The 25,910-nt window shown below is 46.2% G+C and overlaps 1 protein-coding gene and 1 long non-coding RNA gene across 3 annotated transcripts; one reads left to right on the top strand and one right to left on the bottom strand.

The window, feature by feature from the left end:
* Positions 1-1,604: 1,604 nt before the first annotated feature.
* Positions 1,605-4,079, bottom strand: LOC138924561 (uncharacterized). Its single transcript, XR_011439506.1, has 3 exons — positions 3,948-4,079; positions 2,317-2,415; positions 1,605-2,189 (listed from the first exon to the last, which is right to left on the bottom strand). It is a non-coding gene; the product is annotated as an uncharacterized lncRNA (long non-coding RNA).
* Positions 2,662-22,738, top strand: LARP6 (La ribonucleoprotein 6, translational regulator). Of its 2 annotated transcripts, none has more exons than XM_070269317.1 (3): positions 2,662-2,812; positions 16,952-17,162; positions 21,187-22,738. In XM_070269317.1, exon 3 carries the CDS (start codon positions 21,328-21,330, stop codon positions 22,252-22,254), a length of 927 nt encoding a protein of 308 aa, XP_070125418.1. In that variant the 5' UTR covers positions 2,662-2,812; positions 16,952-17,162; positions 21,187-21,327; the 3' UTR covers positions 22,255-22,738. The 2 variants fall into 2 exon arrangements, with proteins under 2 accessions (XP_070125418.1, XP_023510306.1); XM_023654538.2 differs by lacking the exon at positions 2,662-2,812 and adding an exon at positions 3,283-3,610.
* The last annotated feature ends 3,172 nt before the right edge of the window (positions 22,739-25,910 follow it).

Consider the following 25,910-nt stretch of genomic DNA (forward strand, 5'->3'; position numbering starts at 1 on the left):
CAATTTCTTAATTTACAATGGAGAAAGATACCTATCTAGCAACTAGAATATTTATGTTCCCCAAGCAGGGTAAGATTTTCGTGGTATAGAGGTACTTAGAAGGCCCCATCACAGTGCATACTAGAGTCTACTGGGCATCTAATTGGGTCCAGGTGCGAGGCTAGTGTCTGCAACCTCATCTGCTTGATCCCAGAGCGAGTGCTTTTCCCGCGACACTCTACTGCCTACGTGGAAGCTTTTCTAGTCAGCTTCAAGACATTCTCAAGATCTTACTGGCTGTGGCTCTTTGTACAGATTTCTGTTACAGCATTTATTGCTGTAGACGTTCTTATTATTGAAGGCTATCTTTTCCAGGCTCCCTCCATCTCCTGGTATCCGTGGATCGTGTCTTAGTCATTTTACAAAATTGAAGCCAGCACAGGGCCTGGAATTTGTTATATGCTTAAACAATGATTAAATGAGTAAATAAAATGCCCACTTCACCTATGGTTATAAACAGAGCCTTTACTGAACTCCCTCTCATATTACCAATTCTTCCCTTGGGCACTTAGCCCACTCCCAACTTCCCTACATTGATATCTTATCCTAAGTCCTTGGTTTCCAACTCTAGTGCCAGGGACACTCAAAAATATTTCCAATTGATTCTGAAACAACTCTTTACACACTGGAAAAGTCTTCCAGGGTCGAGCTTTTGCTTCGGCCTTACCTCAATTCATCCTGAAGCCTTGTCAGTATATTTCCTTTTGTTTCATCCTCAGAAGCTACAGAAAAAAGCTATTTCTCGTTTTGAGTTTATTATAAAAATGAGCCCTCAAGATTCCCAGTAAAGGGAACGATGCCAACTCCAGGCTGAGGTCATGATTTTGTCAAAGGAGTCTTTGCTAATCATCTCAATGCTGATGCAAATTCCCCACAGGGATGCTCAACACAGGCCTGGGTGGGACTGGCCTCATTCCGCAGCCACACTCTGTGAAGCAAGGAGCTGGAAACCAGAAGGAGCCCTTAAAAAGACCTGGTTCCTTTACCAGTGACGTGAATGATGGGGTGTGTGGGTAGGACTAATCAAATCAAATCAGTGTGTTCCTAGACGCAAGGCTGTCTGCTAGACAGAATGGGGGTGCAACAAGTAGAAGAAGAGGTCCTTCTCTCACTAACAAATGCACTCATTTAATTATTTGTTTAAGCATGCAACAAATACCAGTGAGCCTCATTAGGACTCACTTCTCTCATTTGAAAAGTGACCGAGTTGGACTCCCCCATGAAGTACCCCATTGCAGATGAGGGTGTCTGTCCTCCCCTCCCCCAGGCATCACGCAAAGCCAACTACTACGAATGAGAAACTTACGTGAAATTGCCTTAAAAATTCCGTGCAAATTTTGCATTCAATTCCATAGTATATTCCGAGTTGTATTTATATATATATAATGGCTCTTCTCTCAGTAGAGGCTTGGCAGAAAGGTTTGTACTCTTGGGGCTACACAAACCCCAACAGGCGGAGCTCAGGACTGGAGGATGTCTGACATCCTTTCTAGATCCAAAATTCCCTTATGAGGAGTCAGATATAAACAGTATCATAAACAGCATAGGCAGATATATTTGAATCTAAAGGCATATAAATTCCATTTATTTTTTCAAACCTCCAGCCAAATAAAACACTTGTGTAGACTGGATTCACCCATCAACTGCCAGTTCTCAAGCCACAGGGACCTAGGAATCTATATGTCCAGAAAAGTTCCCAAGGGACTCTTATGGTCAGGCAATTGGAACCCCTGAGATGAGGCATGCGTGAACTCTTCATAAACTGTAAAAGCTGGAAGAAATGTGAGCCATCCTCATGGGTAGGGATAATAATCCTTGTAGACTTTACCACACAGGATGGTTTAAATGAGATCATGCATATTGTTTTGTGAAATTTAGGAACTAAAGTTGTCAGATCGGAGGGCACGGAGGGGCCTGCAAATCTCTCTCCTCTTGATCCTCATTACAGTGGTGGACCAGGTGTGCAGCCCTCCTATAACAGCTGTAGCGCTGGAGGGAGGCACAGCCGGCTTGGAAAAGATCCTCTCGACTTCTTGCTTCTTCCTCCCGATAGCTCAGACCCAGGGCTCTGAGCTGTTCTGGTGCAGAACACCAAGGGTCTGTCTTCCTTCACTTACTCATTCTAGGACCTCTTCTATCAAAAGATAGATCTGACAAAGAAAGGGACACAGATTCCAGTCAAATCGTAAAAAGAGGGGCTGTCCTTGCTGCACGCCTGGGTCTCCCCCGGCCCCAGCCCAGACACCCAGGACCCCATGCATGGTGTTCTTGACTCACCAGGACACTGCTTTCCAAGACACCCCATTTCTTGAGCCTCTCCTGACTTGCGTCCCTGGCTCAAAACGTATTGGTCCAGGGTTCCATTCTTTTGGAGCCCTAATGTGGCAAATTAATACGATAAATTATGTTTAAGGCACTAAATAAAAGACTTTATGAAAGCAGATTCAGGTTTTATTCACTTCTTGCCCCTGTCTTTAGTTTCTGGGTCACATTTGAAAGGTTGAAATAGAATTCAATTTAAAGCGAAAAGCAAAACAGTGGCAGGGTTTTCGAACACAGTGGCATTTCAGTAGCTCCCTTTATTCATTCAACAAATATTTGAATGCTTACTGTGTACAGGGCATATTCTAAGGGGCAATACACGGCAGTGGCTTTCACACTTCAGCGACCTTCACCACCATTTGGAGGGCTTGTTAAAACACCAAGTTCTGAGTCACAGATTCTGATTCAGGAAGTCTGGATGGGCCCTTGAATCTGTTTGTCACAAGTTCAGGTAAGGCTGATGCCGCAGGTCTGCGGATCACACTTTGAGAACCACTGGTAGAGGCCATGGCGGGAAACAGGTCCCTGACCTCACAGGACACACCGTGTAGGGTGGAGATTCCGGTCATCTTGGCAGGTCAGTGGGAGAGACAAGACGGAGGCACAGAGCCCCTTAAGCTGCGGTCTGTGCCTGCCACCCCCAGAGTCGTCTGCAAACTGAGAAGTCAGACGTGCCGCGTCCCTCCCCTCCCCTGGGCAGCCTTGAAAGTGAGCGGGCAGGAGCAGGGAGCCCCAGCACCTCCGCTCGGTCTTGGGCCCCTCGAGCAGCGGGCGCGCATAGGCAGGACCAGGGGTCCAGGGGATCGTTCCGGCTCCAGCCTCTGCGAGAGGCGAGCAGGCGAAGCGGCCCTCCTCCTCCGTGGCCCCGCCTGCGCCGGCGCTCGGCTCGCGGCCGGGGCGGGGCGCCGCGACCCCTGTCCCTCCCGGGGCCGAGCCGCGGGCGCGCTCGCGCCGCCCCCGCCCCCTCGTCGCCGTCGCCGCCTCCCGGCTGGCTCGGCCTCGCGGCGCGGGCGTCCAGCGGCGCCGCAGTCCCCGCCGGACCGCGAGCCATGGCCCAGACCGGCGAGGAGGCGCTGCCCGGGCCCGAGACCGCGGTACAGATCCGCGTCGCCATCCAGGAGGCGGAGGACGTGGAGGAGCTAGAGGACGAGGAGGAGAGGGCGGAGGCGCGGGGCGCGGGGGACCCGGCTCGGTATCTCAGCCCCGGCTGGGGCAGCGCCAGCGAGGAAGAGCTGAGCCGCGGGCACAGGTAGGCGCGGCGGCCCGGGTCCAGGTGGGGGCCGAACGGGAGTCCGGGGACGGCAACTCGGCGGGCAGAGCCGGCTGAGTCCGCCCCGCCGCGGGGCCCCTGCTCGGGCCGGCTCACGAGTCCGGACCAGCTTTGGGCGGTCGTTGGTGCCCCGGTCCGCAGCTTTGGAACCGGGGCTGGCGACGCGGATCTGAGGGGCCTGGACGTGGGCATGCTCTGGGACCAAGGAGGAAGTCCTTCCCGGGCCATCCTCGCCATCTCCTTCCCAGGGGGAGACTCTCCTTCCGTGAGCTCACCCAAAGACCCTCCACAAAGCCCAGCCCAGCCCGGTCTTCACCTCCGAGGCTGGCCCACCGCCCAGTGAGCGTGATCCCACCTAGCCTTCACTGCCGTCATCATCGCCCTGTCTGCTTATCAGTCCAGATGGCTGGGGGCAGGCCAAGCACAGCTGACACTTGCTGCTGGCGGATCCGAGGAGGAGCGATTCATGGTGTAGAGAGCTCTCTTGCCCTGATTTGGGATCAGTTCAGGGTTTGCTGCTTGCATCCTCCTGGCCGGGGGATTCCCATTTTCAGGCAGCCTTCCCCACCTGACTTCTATGCTTGCATCATCTTGCTGCGTTGGCATTGGGTTCCTGGGTCTGGGTAGTCTGGAGGCGGTATGGCACAAGAAACCAGCTGTCTAACCTTGCCTCTGGGCCCTGAGCGTTGTCATCAACCGGAGACCCAGTCTGTGTCCACTAGCACCCAGGCCTTTCAGGACTGTGGTTTAGCTCCTGCTGTTGAGAGAAGATACGGTATGGAGTGTCCATAGAGATGAGAGTCGGGCCATGGCAGAACTTGCAAATTCTGGGAAATGCCAGCAGGCACTCTTTCAGAGCCCTCTTTCTTCTGGGACTCTCTGCACAGGCTTTTAGCTGTCAGAGCTCTTCAGGATTATTTGCTGGCGGGCTTATATTGACTTCACTGGGAAAATACTCAACTCAAGGGCATAAGGATACTGAAGCCAGAGCCATTCCCCATCGCAGGCTGACCCTTTCCAGTGGAAAAGGTCTGGATTTAGGGACCCAGAGATTCAGGGCAGTTCAGTGGAGACAGGGGCACTCAAGGAGGAAAGTCCAGCCCAACAGCTTAGAGCAGGAAAGCGGGACACAGCAGATGACATGGTAGATACAGTAGACATAGTAAACATATCCACACTTTGTATGGATGTACAAACCTCGTTCATTCATTCATTCAGCTCTGTGCTGAGTACTGAGAGTATGAAAATAATGCCTTTGTAGTATCTGACATCTCACAATCTTGAGGAGAAGGCAGCACGTGGTCAAATAATTTCAGAGGTGTGTCAGATAGCCCAGAGTGGCTTCTCCTTCTGACTTTATTTCCCTGTGACTATGGCAAATTGCTGTCCCCTAGCCTGGGAGCTAAGTTTTGAGATTGTACCATTAGCAGGGATTCAAGCCCTGCTTATCTCTTGGGCCTGGAAAGATCCCCTGTGAAGATGTGGGAGAATGTGAACCTCAGTTCTGGTGGGCTGCTTGCCCCCACGCCCTGCACCCTCCCTCCAGAGCCACCCTTCTCTCCCAGCTCTGGCGGATGCAGTCTCATGGAACATTCAGTTTGAAGCATTTCCTGCTGCCCTCTGGCATTTTCTGACCCCAGAAAATCTCTGGGGCTCTTCAGGGTAGTGGTGCTGACAGAGCCCAGCGGGCAGACGTCCAGAGCATGAGGAGAATGTATCCAAGAGCAGGATCCACGCTGTCCCCTATTTGGGCCAGCCTGGCACAGCAGCAGCCACCGCCCTGTAGGAATACTTCTTGGCTCTGAAAGTCTGCAGGAGAAAGCCCAGGTTCCTAAATCTGCTTGTGGAGATGTGGCACGCACCCACCTCATCCCCTCAACCCATTGCTTCCTTCCTTGCTTGTCTTAGCAGTTCTCACTCCCACTGCACTGACCCCTCTAGGTCCCTGAACACAGGGCGCAGTTTTGTGTCTGTGTGCCTTGGCGGTCCCACATCTAGGTTACTCTAATGGATTGGTTTCTACTCAGCCTGGAAACTTCGCTGCCTTGTCCTCACCACCCCCAATCCCTACCCCGAAGCTGGGTTTGTTTCCTCCCCTTTGTGTTGCTGTAGTACTCTGTACGTTTTACACCCAGCACTTACCACAGTTGTAATTCTATAGATCTGCTGCCCTCTGTGAATTCGGGGACCGTGCTTACCTGTTCTCATTGTATCCTCAGCACCCAGCGCGTGGTGGGTGCTCTGTAAATACGTGTTGAATGAATGCATGTCTCTATCGTCTCACTCACTCCGGCGAGTTGAAATATTGGTGTGTTTCTCTTCCACGAGACAGTGCCATCCTTGAAGGCAGCGACCTTGCTTAGTCCTCTCTGTATGTCCAGTACCTGGCCCAACACCTGGCTTGTCCCTGGGGGACAAGGAATAAATGGAAATAAGGAAAAATCTTTATAACCTCCAAATGTTCATTAGTCTTCCCCCTGCATCTTGCTCACCAAAAAGATGTCTTTCCTTTTATTCTCACCTTTTTAACATAAAAATTTCAAACATAAAATGTGAAAGAGTAGTACTGTGAGCATTCATATGCCCACCGTCTAGATTTAACAGTTGTTAGTATTTTGCCGTTTTTGTTTGATGGATGTATAATATATACGTTTCACCCTTGAAAGTATGCTGTACACAGACTCATTATACCCTAAGCACTTCATTTAGTAGCTCTTAATGATGATGTTCTCCTATAACACCGTGGGACTGTTAACTGCAATGAAGAAAGTTAATAGTCATTCCTTAATATAATCCCTAAAATAATCTAACAGCCAAGTTCCATATTCAGGTTTTCCCCAATTGCCCCACATTGTGTTTTACAGCTGTTTCTTTTTCCCCTCCAACCAGAATCCAACCAGAATCCAATCCAGGTCGAGGCATTTGCCTGTTATCTCTCTAGAATCTTTTAACCTAGAATATTCCCACTATTTTTTTAATGCTTTGCTGTTTTGGAAATAAGAGGCCAGATGTCTTGTTGAATGTTTCACAGTTTGCATTGGTCTGATTATGTTCCCATCATCTAGTTTAACTTGCTTCTCTATATGCTATGTCTCCTGTAACTGGAAGTTAGGACTGAGGGCTTGGTAAGATTCATTTTGGCAAGAACACTTCATAGGCAACGCCATGGACTCGTTGTTGCCTGACCTCACGCAGCTTCCACCGTTAGTGATGCTAAATTTAACCTCTTGGCTATGGTGATCTCTCCATTGTAAGGGTTCATCTTTCCTTTGCAGTTAGCAAGTAATATGAGGGCTTCTTTTGAATATTCTTTCACCAAAGCCGTCCGCCTAGTGGTTTTAGCAGGATCCATTGATGATCCTTGCCTGAGTCCGTTAGTTCCCTGGGGATTACAAATTGGTGATTTTCTAATTTTATCATTCTTTGTACATTTATTAGCTGACATTCTTCTGTAAAAGCGAGCTTTGCCTCATCATCTGGGATTCAACAAGAGTTCCTCCTTAAGAGGCAAGCATAGATGCTTAATTGCCAGTTTTCAAAGAGAGGAGTTGGTGTAATAGTCACATCAAATAATTTAAATTGGGGGCCTCCCTTTCACTCTCTCCGATTCATGGATTTTTGTTTATTCACTTTTTTATAGTTAGTTACAATAATTATCTTTGATGCTCAAAATGTCCCTAATTTAGCGAGAGGAGCCCCTTCAAGTTGGCTTCAGATATCCTTTTAGAACATGCCCTTTGGTCTTTGAGCATGTCCTTGCTTTCTGATACTAGATATTCTAGGCTTAATTTGTGCTTTTCCTACTCCAGTCATGGGATCCAACCATTTCTACAGGAATCCTTGGTTTTTCAAACACTAGGAGGAAGGTATTTAGAAACGCAGGCCTGGAATTAAGAGTGCTAATTTCTACTGGGGCAGCATTGCTTTTAGGTCCTTTCAATAGACAGCGTTAGGAAATATATTTCTTAAAAATAAATTTGTGTTGATAATCCCAATTCAGATTTACCACTACAGGGTTTTTGCTTGACTTCTTTTATTTTTTATACTGAAAATCTCGATTAGCTAATAACATTAACATGTTTACTTATCTTCCTTGTCTTACAGTGTGTAACAATTAGTTAAAATTATAATACTAAATATTAGTATAAATAATAAAACCACTGAGCACACCTGCTTTTCATTTAACAAACAGAAACATCTAGGTTTCTTTCTCTCCATGATTTTTCAGGGACATTGCACAAGCAATCTTTTCCCCATTTTGGATGATGATAATGAAAGCTTCCATTTATTAATGCCAATTATATGCCAGAGGTGGAAGTAAGCACTTTGTATACCTTATCTCTGCTCCACACCACAAACCATATTTGGACCTGCAGAGACATCCGTTAGTTGCACTCCTTTCCCAGGCCTAGGAAATATGCCAGAAGACAGGGTTAGAGAAGAAGGTCATGGTCTCTAATAAATCTTTAAGAACCTGTGGGCCACCCAGACATAGCATGTGGCCTCTGCTAGTGGCATCCAAAATGTACTTGTTCCAATGATGCCTTTTCCAAAGTTGGGAACGTACTTGTGTGTGTTTGCAATCTGTCTCTGTGAAGAACCTTTATCTTTTGAATCTACCCTCATGTTTTTATACTGCGTTATCAATTTGGTAACCTTTTTGAACCTTTTCAGATTCATTATCTTTTTCTAGAGGCAAGTCAAAAGAAAGTATACACAGATTGTACTGGACCCTAATGTTTTTCATAAATGATGTTTTTCCCTTTGTGTTCAATATCCTCCTTGTTGCTGTCCACCATTTTCCTGGTCTTGGTGGCCAAAGCATCGTATTAGACCATCTGAGGGGCAGATGGTGAGTCCAAGAAATCTTTCCTGTATTGAAAGTCATAGTGAGGAGCTCATTACTCCACCATTTAGTTTGGATATTTTCCTTCATAAGGTATCATTTGATTAGCCCCTTAATTACCATATCCAAATTAGCTTGGGCTTTTGTAAGAAAAACAGCCCTGGAGATTTTATGCTGCACTTATTTCTCCAGATCATTTACAAATATGGTAAATATTTCAACACTATCTGTGGAGCCCCCTGTCTGTTTTGAAATGTACCCTCTTATTTCTACCCTTTGTTTTCATTTCTAGCAAGTTTATGGCTATAGCAAAAGAACTCACTACCACTCCCAGTTTACAATGCTTTATTTAAAAGGAAACAATAATGTAGATGTAAAATTCAAATGTAAAACTTTTTCAAAGTCCTCCTGAAAGGCCACTAACAGCACATTCACCAGTACACATACTTTCTGTTTCAGAGAAGGGAGGGTGTCCAGAAATCTTGTGACACTTACAGGGAACTATAAGTCTTTTATTTGCTTGGAGCAAAGGATCTGAAAGGCAATAGACAGAAATGAGTCTGGAAGCTGGTTACAGCCAGATTCTAAATGAATCTGAATAAGAGCTAAGGACTTTGGATTTTATTTAATAGGAAATAGAAAACATTGTTATTATTATTATTATTATTATTATCATCATTGAAGTAGAGCAGTGACATAGCTCTTTTTCAAAACTTGTAATGAGGCACGGAGTAGAAGAGGCTTAACCCCAAATCCATCAGGAGTGGGGCAGGGGCAGGTGGCAGGAGGTGGGAAGACAGAGCCCTAGAAAGGCTCTGGTTAGAAAATTTATGAAGGATGCAAGAGGGGAAAGGGATGCTAATATCTGAGAGGTGATTTAAATTCTTCCTCTAGACAATTACCCAGCCTCTCTGCCAATGAAAAGGAGCAGGCACATACCCTGTACTTCCAAGGGGGAAAAAAGGAACAAGATTCATTTCTAAAGGAACTGAGTGAACTAACTGGTGACCTAGAGCTGCTAAGGTAGAGCTGGTACCTGCAGATACAGCCTTCTCCATATAAGGCCCCTACTTAATGATCCCTTGCCTGTTCACCCCAAAGTGAAGCCTGCCAGTTGGCATGCCCCACCTATGGCTATAGAGCCACCTAGGAAGAAAACCAATAGGAGTATACAGCTGCAGAGGGAACCCACACGACCCACCAAGAAAAAGCATCCCAGACCTTCATTCTTCACACTGAGTAGCTGTGGAGCATAACTCCCCACTCCTTAAATATGGACTGTGTGCAGTGACTTCCTTTCGAAGTGTATGGTATGGAAAGGGGGGCAAAGGAGTCACTTTACAGTGGAGACAGCTAACAGTCACTACCTCAGCCAGGCCATCAGGGCCAATGTCCACAGTGATCAGGCATGTTGACACTAGGTACCCTGGATACCATGTGATGAGAATGGAAATTTGCATCTGTGGTCCTCTTCTCTAAAACCCCTATCACTGGTCTAATTGTGAGAAAAATATCAGACAAATCCCAAATGAAGGACATTCTACAATATACCTGACCAGTGAGTGCTCCTCAACACTGTCAAAGTCATCAAAAACCGGGACAATCTGAGAAACCGTCACAGCCCAGAGGAGCCCAGGGACACATGATGATTAAATGTAATATGGTACCTGGATGGGGTCCTGAAACAGAACTAGGACATTGGCTAAAAACTAAGGAAATCTGAAGAAGGTATGGACTTTAGCTAATTATAATATGTCAATATTAGTTCATTAAATGAACCATACTAATGCAAGATATTAATAATAGAAGCCTGGTGTGGGGTATATGGAAGCTCTCTGTAATATTTTCACATTTTTTCTGTAAATCTAAAACTATTCTAGAATAAGTTTATTAAAAAAATTTTTTAACAAAGAAAAAGATGAATTGTTTACCAGTCACATGAAAAAAAATCAATGACATGAAAGTTAAATAGAAAAACTGACCCCAGAGGATACAGAAGTGACACTTTCCCAGAAGAAACAAAAAGACTGTAAAAAATGTATACTCCAGTTATTACCCTGAGAGAGAATATAAGATATTGCATCCACAAAACAAGAACAAGATGCTCTTAAAAAGGAATAATCTGAAGACATAAAAGAGTTCTTGGGACTCAGTTCCAGTGGCGCAGTGGTTAAGTTTGCTCACTTTGCTTTGGTGGCCCGGGGTTTGCAGGTTCAGACCTACACACTGCTCATCAAGCCATGCTGTGGCAGCAACCCTCACACAAAACAGAGGAAGACTGGCACAGATGTTAGCTTGGGGACAATCTTCCTCAAACAAAAAGAGGAAGATTGGCAACAGATGTTAGCTCAGGGCCAACCCTCCTCACCAAAAAAAAAAAAAAAAAAAAAGAGTTCTTAGGGAATAAATAAATAATTACTAAAATTAAGAACGTCACAAGGGAAGGTTGGAAGATAATGTCAGGGAAATCTCTTACTGTGTAAATCAAAGACAGAGGCAAAGACAGACAATATGAAAGAAAAGGTCAGAGACAGAGATCAATCCAACTGGTCGGTCAACTAATAGGACTTTAAGAAAGAAATGAAATCTTAGCAAATGCCTTTGCCCTGCAGTGAACAACGTTTACATAGTCGCAAATAAATGCAGCTGATTGGCTTTCAACTTTTACTATCTATAGACAAAACATGGAAGATTAGTTACAGAATAGGATGTAAATATTATGAACTGTGACAGAAAGAAATAAAGGTACCTCTGATAGAATTTGGAAGATTGGAAATGGAAGAACAGGAAGGATGAAGGAAATGAAGGAAAAGGTAGGGTGATAATATGCACATCATAGGTAGTGAGGAATTGAGAAATATTATTTAATGTTGGTGGAATAAGAAACAGTTTTAAGTGTAATATTTAAAATAAAATAGACGCTAATAGAAACACCAAAAATAACATAAAAATTTTAAAAATTGGACGAAGAGGCTTTGGGAGATGAGTGACCCCAAATCCTCATCTTCTATAATAGGACATGAATAGAGAATGTCTAAGATTGGCAAGTGAGAAATAGAGCTATGAGCATATTTTCTAGAACTATAAGGCAACCGCCATGAGAAGGAAATAGTTGAGCAGAGGTTACCTCTAGGGAGGAGAGGTGGAGCGGGGAATTGTTGCTTTCTTTATAAGTTCTCTACTATTTTATTTTAGTTTTTGCTATGTATATGTATTACTTTAATTTTTAAGATTCATTTTTGATGAGCTATTAATAGTGTCCAAGGGAGAAGTAATGAGGACAGTTGGAATGGAAAAGAGAACAGATGGGAGACACTGCAGAATAAAATCAACACTTGATAACTGACTCCATGTAGGGACATCACAGAGGGCTAAAAGATGCATCTTAGGTTTTGAGTGTAAATGCAGAGAAGAGTGAATAGGAAAAGTCGTTGGTGGGGCAATTTGGGAGGGAAGATACGTAGTTTTTACAGGACGGTTGTAATTGACAAAAAGTTGCCGATATTTATATTTAAAAAGATCTAAACTTCTTTAATGTTTGTAAAGGATACAGGGTCTCTTTTGTTCAGAGGCTGTTACACGAACCAGGAAACAATGTAGCATGCTCCCAACTGTGAACCGGGCTTTGCTGCTCTTCCAAGACTCCCCTTTGGAGATGCACAGTTGCTGCTGAGGGCACCCATGCAGAGGGAGGGGTCCTCTGGGTGCAAGAAGCTCATCTCTGCCCTCACATAAGGGTTTTGTATCACCCATCTGTGCTGGCCTCTCTGGCCACCTGCCTGTCTGTTCACTGAGTGCAAATAACTGATAGAGAGTCACCCTCTGAACCCATTATGGATTGTTTATTATGGACTGTGAGACTGCAAAAGGAAGATGAGCTTCCCAGATGGAATGTCTCTGAGTAGACCCAGGCTTCAGTTCTGCCTGAGGTCGAGTTCTGCAGAAGGCGATAGTTCAATTCTGGACATTTAAATTTGAAGCAATATCAGGCTATCCAAGTGGAAACGTCAGGCAGGCAATTAGGAATTGAGGACTGGAGCTCAGGAGTGAGAGAAGGATGGAGGGGTGGGAGGAGAAGCAGATTTGAATTGGGTGAGCTCACCAGGGGCTCAAGTTTAGAGGTTGTCAGGGGATAAAGAGTCAAGGATAGGTCCTTGGGGAATACCCACATTTAGAAATGGGAGGAGAAAGAGGAGACTGAAAGGGCGCTTAAATAGGAAGAAGAATCAGACAAGAGCAAGTCACAGAAGCCTGGGGGAGGGGTATCAAGAAGAAAGTGGTCAACAGTGTGTCATCCTGCAGTGGCGGCAGAGGACCAAGAAGGAGAAGAGGCAGCTAGTTATGGCAAACAGATTCTTTGGGGGATGTCCAGACTCATAGAACAAGCATAGGGGGAGGGAGGGCTGTGCCCGAGGGAGGTCTGGGCAAGTCTGATTGGATGAACTTCATTTTCTCCATCAAGTCTGAGATGGAATCATCTGCAGAGAGTCAAGTCTCCCCATGGCCAACTTTGGGAAGAAGGGGAGGCTCTAGACTGGGCATCGGAGAAAGTGAGCCGTTACATTGCCTTCCTTCCATTATGTTTTGTTTATGAGTTTACCTTTTATAATAGCATCAACTGGTCTAGTTTGGACGTGGGACTTACTGGTCTGTGGGTCCCTTTGATAGTCTGGTCACCTCTGATATACTAGCCATTTGTAGTAAGTTAGACGATTTTGCTAACATCCCTGAGTCCACCCAAAACTCTTCACTGGTCATTATCGCACGCCTCATTCCATCTTCTGCTCTGTATTGTCATCCTTGTGTGCTGGCCTCAGAATTTCCTACGCATTTGTAGTTATTTTATCTGGTGTGGTCAATCTATGTGTTGTAACTACTATTTAGGGTGTAAACTTTCTCTATAAAGTGAAAATTTATTCTTTCTGTCTTGCTTCTCCTTTTTCATTCCATTGATTATCCCACTGACACTTTTCCTTTGGCATGTTTTGAGGACCTCTTTTCTCATTGTAATGTTACTATCCTAATATTTGGCTGTAAGTAATAGAAAACCCAACTAACAAGTGAATTAAACAAATAGGATTTTCTCTTTCTCATGTAATTAGAAATCTTCAGGTAGGTAGTTAGAGGAATTGGTTCAGCAACTCAGTAATGTCAGAGTCAATAATGTCAATAAATCAGGCCAAGCTGGTTTATTGGCCTTTTCCTTAGGGCAATAAAATAGCTGCTACAGCTCCAACCATCACATCCACACTCAAAACAGATAAAAGGGAAAGGGGCAGGGACAAAAGAGTTTCACTTGTGTGTTATTGGCCATAACATGACAAATGGCTACCACCTGGAAGAGATACTAGGAAAGTGTGTATTTAGTTTTTTTATAGCCTCTATAGTAAAGGAAGGCAAGTGAGAAAGAGTTCGATATTAGATGTTGGATGAGTCAGACTAATGTCCGCCACAGCTACCTTTTAGGGACTTCTAAAATTATCAGCTTACCTGATGTTTTAGTTGCATTTGACCTGTTTTATCTTTTGGGCTACCTTAATATATCCCTTTAGTTTATCATCCCGTTTTTAAAAGACTTTTTAAAAAATATGCTTTTAAGGTTAGACTCTCAGATCAATTTTTTTTCTTCAGTACACATTAGTCTTGGGACATCAGTAAGGTATTTTTAAAAACCATTTCCAGGCTGTCTACAGGCAAATAACTAAAACTTCATTCCCTTTTTTTTTTGAGGACGATCAGCCCTGAGCTAACATCCACCCCCAATTCTCCTCTTTTTGCTGAGGAAGACTGGCCCTGAGCTTCATCTGTGCCCATCTTCCTCTACTTTATATGTGGGACACCTGCCACAGCATAGCTTGACAAGCAGTGTGTAGGTCCACGCCTGGGATCTGAACCGGTGCACCCTGGGCCGCCAAAGTGGAACATGCAAACTTAACTCCTGCACCACCAGGCCGGCCCCTAAAACTTCATTTTTTAAATCGACCAGTGCCAATATTTTATGCTAATTATAGTTTCTGAATTTTAAAAATTGTGAGAGATTTATGTAGTGTTTTCTCTCCTGCCAGAATATTTACTCTTTATTCTCATTTTGACTCTTCCACAATTGCTTTTTTTGGTGGGGGGGTGGGGGGAGGGTTGAAAGCCAGTGAATTTTGCTGGAGTTGAAGGACATTCATGTACGTGCCTTTTCCCGCTTTAAACTGTCAAGTAATAGCTCACCTTTACTTTCCAAGCCTCTCTCTCTTTTTTAATTGGTTGCTGCTTTTATTTAAGAGCTTAATCCCAAACCAAGGAAATGGTAACAGTTTGCTTCTTTATAGAGGAAACACAGTGTGCATGTAAGCATGCATACTTCTCATGTGAAAAGGCTCCTTTTAAGAAAAATTTTTAATTGTGGTAAAATACACATAACATAAAATCTGTCATCTTAACCATCATTAAGTGTGCAGTTCAGTGACATTAAGTACATTCACATTGTTGTGCAACCACCATCCATCTCCAGAATTTCCTCTCTCCCACCTGGAACTCTGTACCCATTTCACAACTGCCCATTCACCCATCCCCCACCCCCTGGTAACCGCCATCTACTTTCTGTCTCTATGAGTTTGACAATTCTAGATACCTCATATGAGTGGAATCATACAGTGTTTGTCTTTTTGTGACTGACTTATTTCACTTAGCATAGTGTCCTCAGGGTTCATCCATGTTGGAGCCTGTGTCAAAATTTCCTTTTGAGGCTGAATCGTGTTCCGTTGTATGTATGCACCACATTTTGTGTATCCATTCATCTGCCAGTGGACACCTGGATTACTTCCACCTTGTGGCTACTGTGAACAATGCTGCTGTGAACTTTCTGAGCCTTTTTGGGAGCCAGGCACGTTCTCCCCACAGAGTAGAAGCACACTGGGTGCTTTCGGTGGACCGGGTGTGTGTGTCTGTCCCAGGCGAAGCTCTTTCTGCTCAGAACACGTTAACGGAGGCTCCGGGTCTGATGGCCATGTTATTAGAAATTAAGCAGTTATTTTTTTTCTGGAAGTAATTTTTAACCAATTCTTTTTATTGAATAATATGTATAGTATTTGTATAATACCTAATTTTAATTTGGTCATTAAATGTATAAAAGAGAACTCATCTTTGATAACTTGTAATAATTGTGTCAACTACGATGTGGATAATGACAAATTCTCTAAATATTTATGGTTTTGAAATTTTTATAATCTCTTTATGAAAGATTGGCCTTCTTACAGAAGTTTTGCCCAGGATTTCTCTGGCTTCTTCTCATGTCCTCTTGTTCTCAGGGAGAGGGAGAAGTCTGCGCAGGTGGAGCTGCTGGAAGGCATGGGTTTCGTTCAGAAGGGCCCTGGTGAGTGGGGTTGTTTGCAGATTCCATGGCAGGGTCCCAACAGAAGGTGGAAGGCGTTATGTATACTGGCTTTGGAGACAGAAAAGTTGTGTTTGAATACTAGATCTGCCTCATAGGAATGAGCAAATGAGTGTATCTGTCACTTATTGAGCTCTGAGGGTATACCAGGCACTCTTCTGGATATCTCATGTATTAACTCATTTAATTTAATCTTCACAGCAGTCCTCTCGGGGGACTGACTGTCATGATTCGCATTTACAGATAATGGGGCTGAGGTGTGGCAGTGGAGTTCTTGCTTAAGTTGACTCAGTTAATAATTGGTGGTGCTAGGATTCAAACCCAGGCAGACTAACTCTAGAATTGGGGCTCTTAGTTACTGTACTAAACTGTCTTTGAGAAATTGGGATTTGAGGGTTGGAGTAGGGAGGGAAGAAAAAGAAGGTATGCGAAAAGCATCCTGTCATTGGCAGAGCAGCACATAAAGGTTAGTAGAGGGTGTTATTATTTTACTGATTCTCCATCCTTGTTAAAAACTTGATTTCTTAGCTGGTTAGAGGCAGAACCTATCCCCTTGTGGCTGTGTGATCGCCACCTCTGAGCAGTGCAGTTCAGGGGTGACCCGTGCAGTGTCCTAGGGCTGTGACGAGGACAGCCCTCAAACTTGGGTGGCTTAGAGCCGCAGAAGTGTGTTGTCTCCCAGTTCTGCAGGTGGGAAGTCCGAAAGCAAGGTGTCAGGAGGCGCGTGCTCCCTCTCAAGGTGCTGCTGGGGAACCACCTGGTCCAGGCCTCTCCGCTTCTTCCGGTGGTTTGCTGGCAGTCTTTGACATTCCTTGACTTCCACATCACCCCGATCTCTGGCTTCATTTCACACGGCATTCCCCTGGTGTGCGTGTGTCTCCAGATTTCCCCTTTTTATAAGACCCCCGTCATATTGGATTAGGGCCCACCCTGCTCTGGTATGGCCTCATCTTTATCTAATGACATCTGCAAGACCCTCTTTCCACATTAGCCCACATTCTGAGGTACAGGAGGTTGGGACTTCAACATTGAGGGGGAAATTTGGGAGGAAACGGTTCAACCCATAACACCCGGTGTCTCCTTCTGGTCTCAGTGGTGCCACGACTAGTGGGGGCGAGAATGAGCGTGAAGACCTGGAACAGGAGTGGAAGCCCCCGGACGAGGAGTTAATCAAGAAGCTGGTGGATCAGATCGAATTCTACTTTTCTGACGAAAACCTGGAGAAGGATGCCTTCCTGCTAAAGCATGTGAGGAGGAACAAGCTGGGATATGTGAGCGTCAAGCTACTCACGTCCTTCAAAAAGGTGAGGCTTCCTTCTCTGAAGCTGCCTCGAGGATTTCAACGGTGCTTTGGGTTGGGGTTCTAAATGTTTTCACCCCCTTGAAACGTGATAGCGAGTGATTTTTTATTTCCTCTGAGGCCTAAAAAATGATCAAGACAAGGGATTTGGGATTGTTATTAAGAATGTCCTCCCACACTATTAAAAGGGTCCTGGGTGTTGGGACACATCTCAGCCTGTGGCAGTTATGAAATTATATTGCTCGTTCTTGGTAAAGTTCAGGCACTCTTGCCAGGCAAGTGGGTGGCCAAGAGGATTTGTGCCAGGACAAGGGGACTCAGTGGCCTTGAGAGACACCTACCAGGCCTAGAATTTTATCAAATCCAAGTTTTTCATTTGTCAAGTTGGATAAATAAGAGGAGGAAGGAGTGCCCGGAGCTCTGGGAGATGAGCCTTCTCCAAGACTCCAGCAGCCGCTGCTGTGTAATGCTGCTATCTATATGATGGAGATGTGGGATGTCCAAAGAGTGCAGCCTTTGGGCAGCAGACCGCATGTCCCTGCTACGTACAGATCCAGCACTGGGCTGTGAATTCCCTGCTTCTGCAGGAGTTGACGGGTCAGTTGGAGTAAGAACTCTCTCTCCCTTGGGGGAAGTGTATTTACTAGAATGGAAAAGCACCACACGGCCTGTTGCATAACGGGATGTGTAACGAATGGGTCCCAGCCAAGTCGCCTGTGCACTTTGTCAGAGAGCACTGGAGCAGAGCTTTTCTCCTGCAGCTCTTCTCTGCCCCACCACCGTTATACTCTGCCCTCTTCTCTTGCTCTCTTTTCTTTATTCATTCATCAAACGTATTCATTCCATAGGCTGAGTGCTGTGTTAAGCACAGGATATACAAAATGAATATGGCATTCCCTCTGCCCTTGAAAAGTCCAATAAAGGAGAGAGATCAGTGAAGGATTACAATATGACCAGAGACAGGACTACAAAAGAAAGAGCAAAGTACTGTTAGGAGCTAGTTGATGAGAGCAACTAACCCTGCCTGGAGAATTGAGAAGGCTTCCCAGAAGTGGTGACATTGAAATAGGATCTTGGAGGATGAGTGGGAGTTTTCGAGGTGCTGGAGAAGGGAGGGGGCATTTCGTGTTGTAAATGAAAAACATACTCTTCCTCCTGTGTCTCTCCTTTCCTCTCACCCCACCGCCACACTCTCAACACTTCTGACACCTGATGTATGGGGCTTTTTTTCCTCACAACAAGCAATTCTCTGTGACACCAGGTGGGTATCCTACAATTTAACTCAATTCTGACACTGTGTACGTGGAGATAGCATCAGATCCCACAGGGTAAGGGCTCAGTCCCACAAGACTGCCCTCCACTTCAGATGTCAGTGACAAGTAGTGGGTCCCCAGGTTACCCACAACTTCTGTCCACCTTGGCTACAAATAGGAGGTTCCCATGACCTCCTGTCCATTGGATTCACTTATGTGTTAGAGTGGCCCACAGAACTCAGGGAAATATTTACTTGCATTCATCATTTTATTAAAGGATATGATAAAAGATACAGGTGAACAGCCAGATGAAGAGATACCTAGGGCGAGGTCTGGGAGGGTGCTGAGTGCAGGAGCTTCTGTCGCTGTGGAGCTGGAGTGCTGGAAGCTCTCCGAACCCTCTGCTATTGGGATTTTTATGGAGGCATCCTCATGTAGGCATCGTCAATCCTTAACTCCATTTCCGGCCCCTCTCCCCTCTCTGGAGGATGAGCTGTGGAGCTGAAAATTCCAAGCTTCTAATCATGGCTTGGTCTTTCTGGTGACCAGCCCCCATCCAGGAGCTATCCAGGAGCTCACCCAGAGTCACCTCATTAGAACAAAAGATGCTTCTAGTGTTCTTATCACTTAGGAATTTACAAAGATTTCAGGAGCTCAGTGCCAGGAATGGGGACGAAGACCAAATATATATATATATATTTCTTATTACAAATCACAACATCACACATGTCCAGAGAGCAATGAGAAGCCCTCACGTGAAAAGTGTTTTTGGGGGACCCCAAAGTGAAGCAACCAGTGGAATCATCCTACATACTCCTTTATTCCCCCCAGGAACCCTAAGACGCAGCCCGATTCTCTTTCCTTTTTGAGCTGCCACTTAGGGATCTGCTTAGGAGGGTTCTCCTCTGTTGAAAACTGGCTGCAGAGTAGACACAGACTCCCCACCTCCGGAATGAGAGCAAAGGCCCTTTTCATCCTAAGGGCTTTCGTGCTCATCATAATAGGAAACATGTATGACAAAGGTAACAAACCGGGGAATTACTGTTGCTGAACATCTGCCAGAGGTCTTCAAGTAATTGCACAGAGACTGCAGCTCCCTGGTCCCTCTTATTCAGTGGTGCCTGGACACTCCTTCTCAAGGCTCACAGACACAGGCCTGGGATGCTCAGACTAGAGCCGGGGTTTCCCCGGGGACCTACGTCCTGCCTCTGGAGTGGGGCTGGGTCCTTGCCAGAGCCTGCTTCTCTCTTGATTGGACGTGGTCTTGCACCACCTTCTCTAGCCCTGAGAAGGCAGCACTGGCCTTCCCCGGAGCACTCATTGCTCAGGCTTCGGGCTTAGCTGGCAGCTTTTCTTCCTCTCCTGAGCACTCCCTCCCTGACTGGTTTTGGAGAAGGCTCCCCATGTTTCCCGCCCAGAGAGCCACTGCTTGGGTTTCCCACAGCCTGGCACTGACCCGCAGTCATCATCTTCACCCTTTCTGGATCTCGACTTGACTCTGTCCACCTGACATCTGACCCTTTGCCTGGACCTGCCCTCTTCTGCCCTTGGCCCATGTCACAGTTATCAGCCCACTGATTCTATGTGGAGGTGACTCGTGGTTCCTGCACCCTAAGGCCAAATCTTGGCCATTTCACCCAGAGGCCACAGGCTAGAGTGGACAGTGGCCTCTCCCCAGGAGCCTCCCTGTACTGCTAATAGCTCTGCCAGCGTTCCCCCCTGCCACCCTGTTAGTGAGCCCTCCCTTCTTGAGTTCTGGGAGGTTCCTGTTGTGGTCCCAGGGTTCCTCTGCAGAGCAACTGCATTGGCCTGGCCCCAGAGGACACAGGGTGATCTCGCCATTCCTGGCTCGGGTTACACACCCCGCCCATCTCCACCGTTTCTTTGGGATGACTCATTCTCCCTGGCATTCCCTTCACCGGAAGTGGGCCTCTCGAAAATTACTGTTTTATAATATAAATACAGCTTTCATATACTGCAACATTGATACACACAGTTTCCACTAAGGGAGGAAGAGGGAGGGACCATTTCATCATTCTCCGTGAGGTCCAAGTTGGATTTAATTCCAAGTTGAAATAGTCCACATCATTTTCAGGGGATATTCCAATGAAATATGAAAAATCTTTTGGAACCTTCTCTGTATCAAATGCATAAATGAAGAAATCCAACTTCAGAGAAGCATTTGAATGTTAAAATCTCTGAGTTCTGTCAAAATGATAGCATGTAATATTTGAAATAATGACAGCACATACTATCTATTGAGTACTCGCTGTGAGCTAGACACTGTTCTAAGTTTTATGTGTATAATGTGTGTCTGGATGTATACATTTATTTATTCATTTAATCCTCACGACAGCTGTACGAGGTGGGCACTATTAACATCTCCATTTTACAGATGAGGAAGTCGAGGCACCATGAGGTTAAATAACTCTTCAGGTCTTACTGCCAGTCGGAGGTGGCCTTGACTTGTGTATCCAACAGCCTTGTTCCAGAGGCTGCAGGTTTACCTTCTAAACTTGCACAGAATAGAATATTTCCGTCACCACAGAAAGTTCTGTTGGACAGTGCTGCTCTGCAGCATGCTGCCTTCTTTGAAGTTGTAGAGAGTGTGTTTGTTCACTCATTCATTCACTAGGTTTTTGAGTGTATACACACACCAAGTATGATTCTAGATACCAGTGTTACTGGGGTAAGGAAAGGAGGGAGGGTGATTCTAGAGGACGTGGACAGACAAGGACAATAGGTACCATTTCAGATTTGCTTTATGTTCTTCAGGTGAAACACCTTACACGGGACTGGAGAACCACAGCCCATGCCTTGAAGTACTCAGTGACCCTTGAGTTGAATGAGGACCACCGGAAGGTGAGGAGGACCACCCCTGTCCCACTCTTCCCCAATGAGAACCTCCCCAGCAAGATGCTCCTGGTCTATGATCTCTACCTGTCCCCCAAGCTGTGGGCCCTGGCCACCCCCCAGAAGAATGGAAGGGTGCAGGAGAAGGTGATGGAACACCTGCTCAAGCTCTTTGGCACCTTTGGAGTCATCTCGTCCGTGCGGATCCTCAAACCCGGGAGAGAGCTGCCCCCTGATATCCGGAGGATCAGCAGCCGGTACAGCCAGGTGGGGACCCAAGAGTGCGCCATTGTGGAGTTTGAGGAGGTGGAAGCCGCCATCAAAGCCCATGAGTTCATGGTCACAGAATCTCAGGGTAGGGAGAACATGAAAGCTGTCCTGATTGGTATGAAGCCACCCAAAAAGAAACCTCCCAAAGACAAGAACCAGGAAGAGGAGCCCACTGTGAGCATCCACCTGAACAAGTCCCTAAACAAGAGGGTTGAGGAGCTTCAGTACATGGGTGACGAGTCTTCTGCCAACAGCTCCTCTGACCCCGAGAGCAATCCCACATCCCCTATGGCTGGCCGGCGACATGTGGTCGCCAACAAGCTCAGCCCTTCTGGCCACCAGAATCTCTTTCTGAGCCCGAATGCCTCCCCGTGCTCGAGTCCTTGGAGCAGCCCCTTGGCTCAACGCAAAGGTGTTTCCAGAAAATCCCCACTGGCCGAGGAAGGTAGGCTGAACTCTAGTGCCAGTCCTGATATCTTTCGCAAGTGCATGGATTATTCCTCTGACAGCAGTGTCACTCCCTCTGGCAGCCCCTGGGTTCGGAGGCGTCGCCAAGCCGAGATGGGTTCACAGGAGAAGAGTCCTGGAGCAAGTCCCCTGCTCTCTCGGAAGATGCAGACTGCAGATGGGTTACCTGTGGGGGTGCTCAGGTTGCCCAGAGGCCCTGACAACACCAGAGGATTCCATGGTGGACACGAGAGGAGCAGGGCCTGTGTATAAATACCTTCTATTTTTAATACCAGCTCCATTGAAAACCACCTTTGTTTTCAAGGTTCTGACAAATACCTGGCATGACATACAATGAAAATAAGTCCCCTTTGAAAGATTTTCTATACCTGTAGACCTCTTAATTTATATATTTGTAATGTATATAAATTGTCTGGTATGCTGTGGTTTTAAGACCATCTTCTAGATCAGAACACCCATTCCTCCCAGCATGACCATTATTTTGATGATGCCCGATGTGTGTGAATGTCACGGCTCTTCAGGGCTGTGGGACAGAGGCTCTCGAGGGAAGGCCTGGCAGTGGACCTCTTCTTTGGGGCAGGGTTCTTCCCTGTGGTGACTGAGCTGTCCTCAGTCGGCCATGCAAAGGCTTCCTGAGAGCCCAGAGTTCTGTTGTGCAATGGCGACTGCTTAAGCCGTGGTGTCTTGTAGGACCAAATGTATGTTTCCTGTCAAGTGAATAAATAATAAAACACCCGCCTGGGAGTGCTGGCTCTGAAGTCATAGACTGTGCCTGACAAAAGTCTGTGCTCATCTGACAAGCCTGTGGACAGAGTGTCATGAGCCCCTGAGGAACTTAACAGAGACACGTTTCTTGAATGTGCCCTCGGGCAGCTGTGGGGCTCTCCTTCGGGCTCTTGGCAGCCTGAGAGGTGGGCCGACTTTGTGCAGTTGTTAGAACACCACATCTGTCATCATGATGAATCATACCACGTGAAGGCAGCTTAGTATAAACCAAGTCCTCTAGGTATGGTCCCCAGACCAGCAGCATTGACATCACCTGGGGACGTGTTAGAAAAGCAAATTCTCAGGCCCTGTCCCAGGACTACTGAATCAGAAACTCTGGGAGAGGGGCCTGGAATCTGGATTTTAACCAGCCCTCCAGGTGATCCTGATGCACTCTAGGATTTGAGAACCACTGGGACAGACAAGTGTTGTGGGACTTGAGGTGAGACAGTTGGACTCCCATATCCCCGCTAACTAGTTCTGTGTCCTTAGAAAAGGTCAGCCTCGTTGTCTCCCTGCAAAGTACTTCGTCTTGATGTCAGTGTCTGGAATGCAGTTGGCCCACCGTAAATGTTAGCTCCTTTTCTTTGGGTTAATGCCCATTATCGTTGGAAGCTGCCTTGGTAGGGCAAAAAGAGTGCTGGCCTAGATTCCGCTGTTGGCTTATCTGCTCACTATTTAGGGGAATTTAGGCAAGTCACGTTTAATGGAATTTGTTAATAATTATTGAACAGTGATTAGATTCCAGGGACTATGCTGTGAGTTTTCCATGCATTTCCATGCACAACCACACTGGAAAGGTTCAGAGGTTATCTCTGGTGGGTAACTAACTCCTCGAAGGTTTAATAGCTAGATGGTGGAGCTGGCTTAGACCTAGCAGTCTGGCTCCAGATTCCACACTCTTAACCATCAGATGGTACTTGGCATCTCTGAACCTCACCATCCACATTCTAAAAAGAAGCAACCACAAAAGGTGCTAATATTTATTTGGCACCTCCTGTGTGCTAGGCATTTTGCTAGACATTCTTCCATTTGTCTTATCAGTGCCCCATAAGGTTAATACCCCTAAGGTTATACCAGTTTTACTCATGAAGCTGCTGAGGTAGGAGAATACCCCAAGCCATTGTGAAAACAGAAAAAGATAGTGTATTTTATATTATACAGTTCCATACAAATTAGCAGGTGGTTATTATCTGGTTAGTAAGATAGTGTGTCCCTGAAGACCCAGAAGAATTCCTACTAACTGGCAAATGCCTCCAGGATTTACTCGCATTTGCCATTTCCACCACTCCCAGCTGTAGGTCGCCCAAAGGCTTGTGTCTGGTCCCCAGTCCCCCAGGCCCCCAGGCCTCCTGACCCTGGGCAATGCCACAGCCCCACTCCAGGCCCCTCCTTGTGCTTCACTCCCTGACTCTGCTCCCACTCAGCCCCTGCCTGACCTTTCCCCACAGCCACCCACCTGCTCCTGGACCCTGGGGCCATCTGGGCTTCACCAGCTCTTGACCTGGTTACCTTCAGGCTATTCCACCCCTTTATGCTCTGGCACATGAGCTATAGGTGTTTTAAGATTCCCTCCTGTGCACAGTAATTACTTAAAAAAAATAGCTGCACCCTCACCTTTCTATGTGAATACTGATGAACTTGGCCTTCTGTCTGTGGCATTGCCCTGTGTGACCTTAGGAAAGAACCCTGAATTGGGGGTCAGCAGATCTAGGTTCTAGTCGTGGCTTTTCTAGTAAGTGACTATTTGATCTTGAGTAAGTCATTTCTCTTTTTGTTTCACGGTTTCCCCATCCAATCAGTGGGTAACAGTAAGACACACCTTAAATAAGACCATGTATGTGACAGTGCTTTATGAACTGGAAAAGACTTTGTAGGTGTTAGTCATTACCTGCTCTCTGATCATCTCCAGAGACAAGCCCGCCTTCTATTGCTCTGGTGCTTAACTGCAGCCTCACATTAGAATCACCTAGAGAGCTTTTCAAAACTTGCCTGTCTACCCTGACATCAGATGATTTAATTGGTTCTGGAGTGAGGCCTGGGCACCAGTGGTTTCTAAACCTCTCTGGGAGATTCTTGTGGGCAGGCGGTGTGAGAAGCCCTGATCCATTGGAATGAGGAGGAGACTTGGAATAAATTGAGGCTTCGAGACGTCCACCTCCTCCTTTTTCAAGGCTTCGGCTTGGTCTCTTTTGTAGATCTCCATGCTGCACTTAATCCTTTCCCAAATCACAGTGGTCCAGAGACCTGAGCACCTTGCTCATGCACCTGATCTTTCTCAATCTCTGACCAAACCTGCAGCTGGGGCGTGGGCTTCCTGTTTGTTAGCACAGCAGGCCTTCCTTGAATAGCTTGACCGGGAAACTCAGCCAACAGCATTTTTACAGATGTTTCACTATTTTTAATGAAATCCAGCTCCCTCTCCACATCGGGACCTGAAGCCTGCTGGACATCCATTTGAGGTGCTGGCACGACATCCCAACTCTACGCACGGCCAAAAGACCACCTTGTCTGCACCCTCTGACCCTCCTCCCACAGACACACGCACACCTTCTCCTCCTGACTGCTCATCTCAGCCAGTGACGTCACCAGCTTCCATGTCCGCCAGAGTGGAAAAGAGACTGTGTGCCATTTGTGAAGGATGCAAGTTCTGGAGTTCAACAGTCTGGGTTCAGATCTTAGTGACCTTTGACAAATGACTTAGTCTCTCTGTGCCTCAGTTTCCTCTCCTATAAAAGGTGGATGATATCAATAATTCCTACCTCATACGATTTGTCAGAATTAAATGAGTTAATACATGTAAAATGCTTACTAACTTGCACATGGTAAATGCTCAGAGAATGTGAGGCTGTCTTATTTATACCTTCTTCACCGTTTCCCACATTCAGTCAACAGCTCAGAGCCGTTGCTTCCAGCCCTGAATTGTTTTTCACATGCTCCCTTCCTCCCCAAGTGCTTGCTTAGTTCCATAGGCCCTCCCTGCAAGGTCTCCCTGTTTCCAATCCTCCTCTTTAACCTATCCTCCATAATGCCACCAAACCCATCTTACTAAAGTAGAGTTCTGTTTGTATAACTTCCTTCCTTAAAAAAAAAAATTGCTGGGGCTGGCCCCATGGCCTAGTGGTTAAGTTTGGTGTGCTCTG

This window comes from Equus caballus, chromosome 1 (assembly GCF_041296265.1).
Source record: "Equus caballus isolate H_3958 breed thoroughbred chromosome 1, TB-T2T, whole genome shotgun sequence".
In the NCBI taxonomy this organism is placed as follows: domain Eukaryota; kingdom Metazoa; phylum Chordata; class Mammalia; order Perissodactyla; family Equidae; genus Equus; species Equus caballus.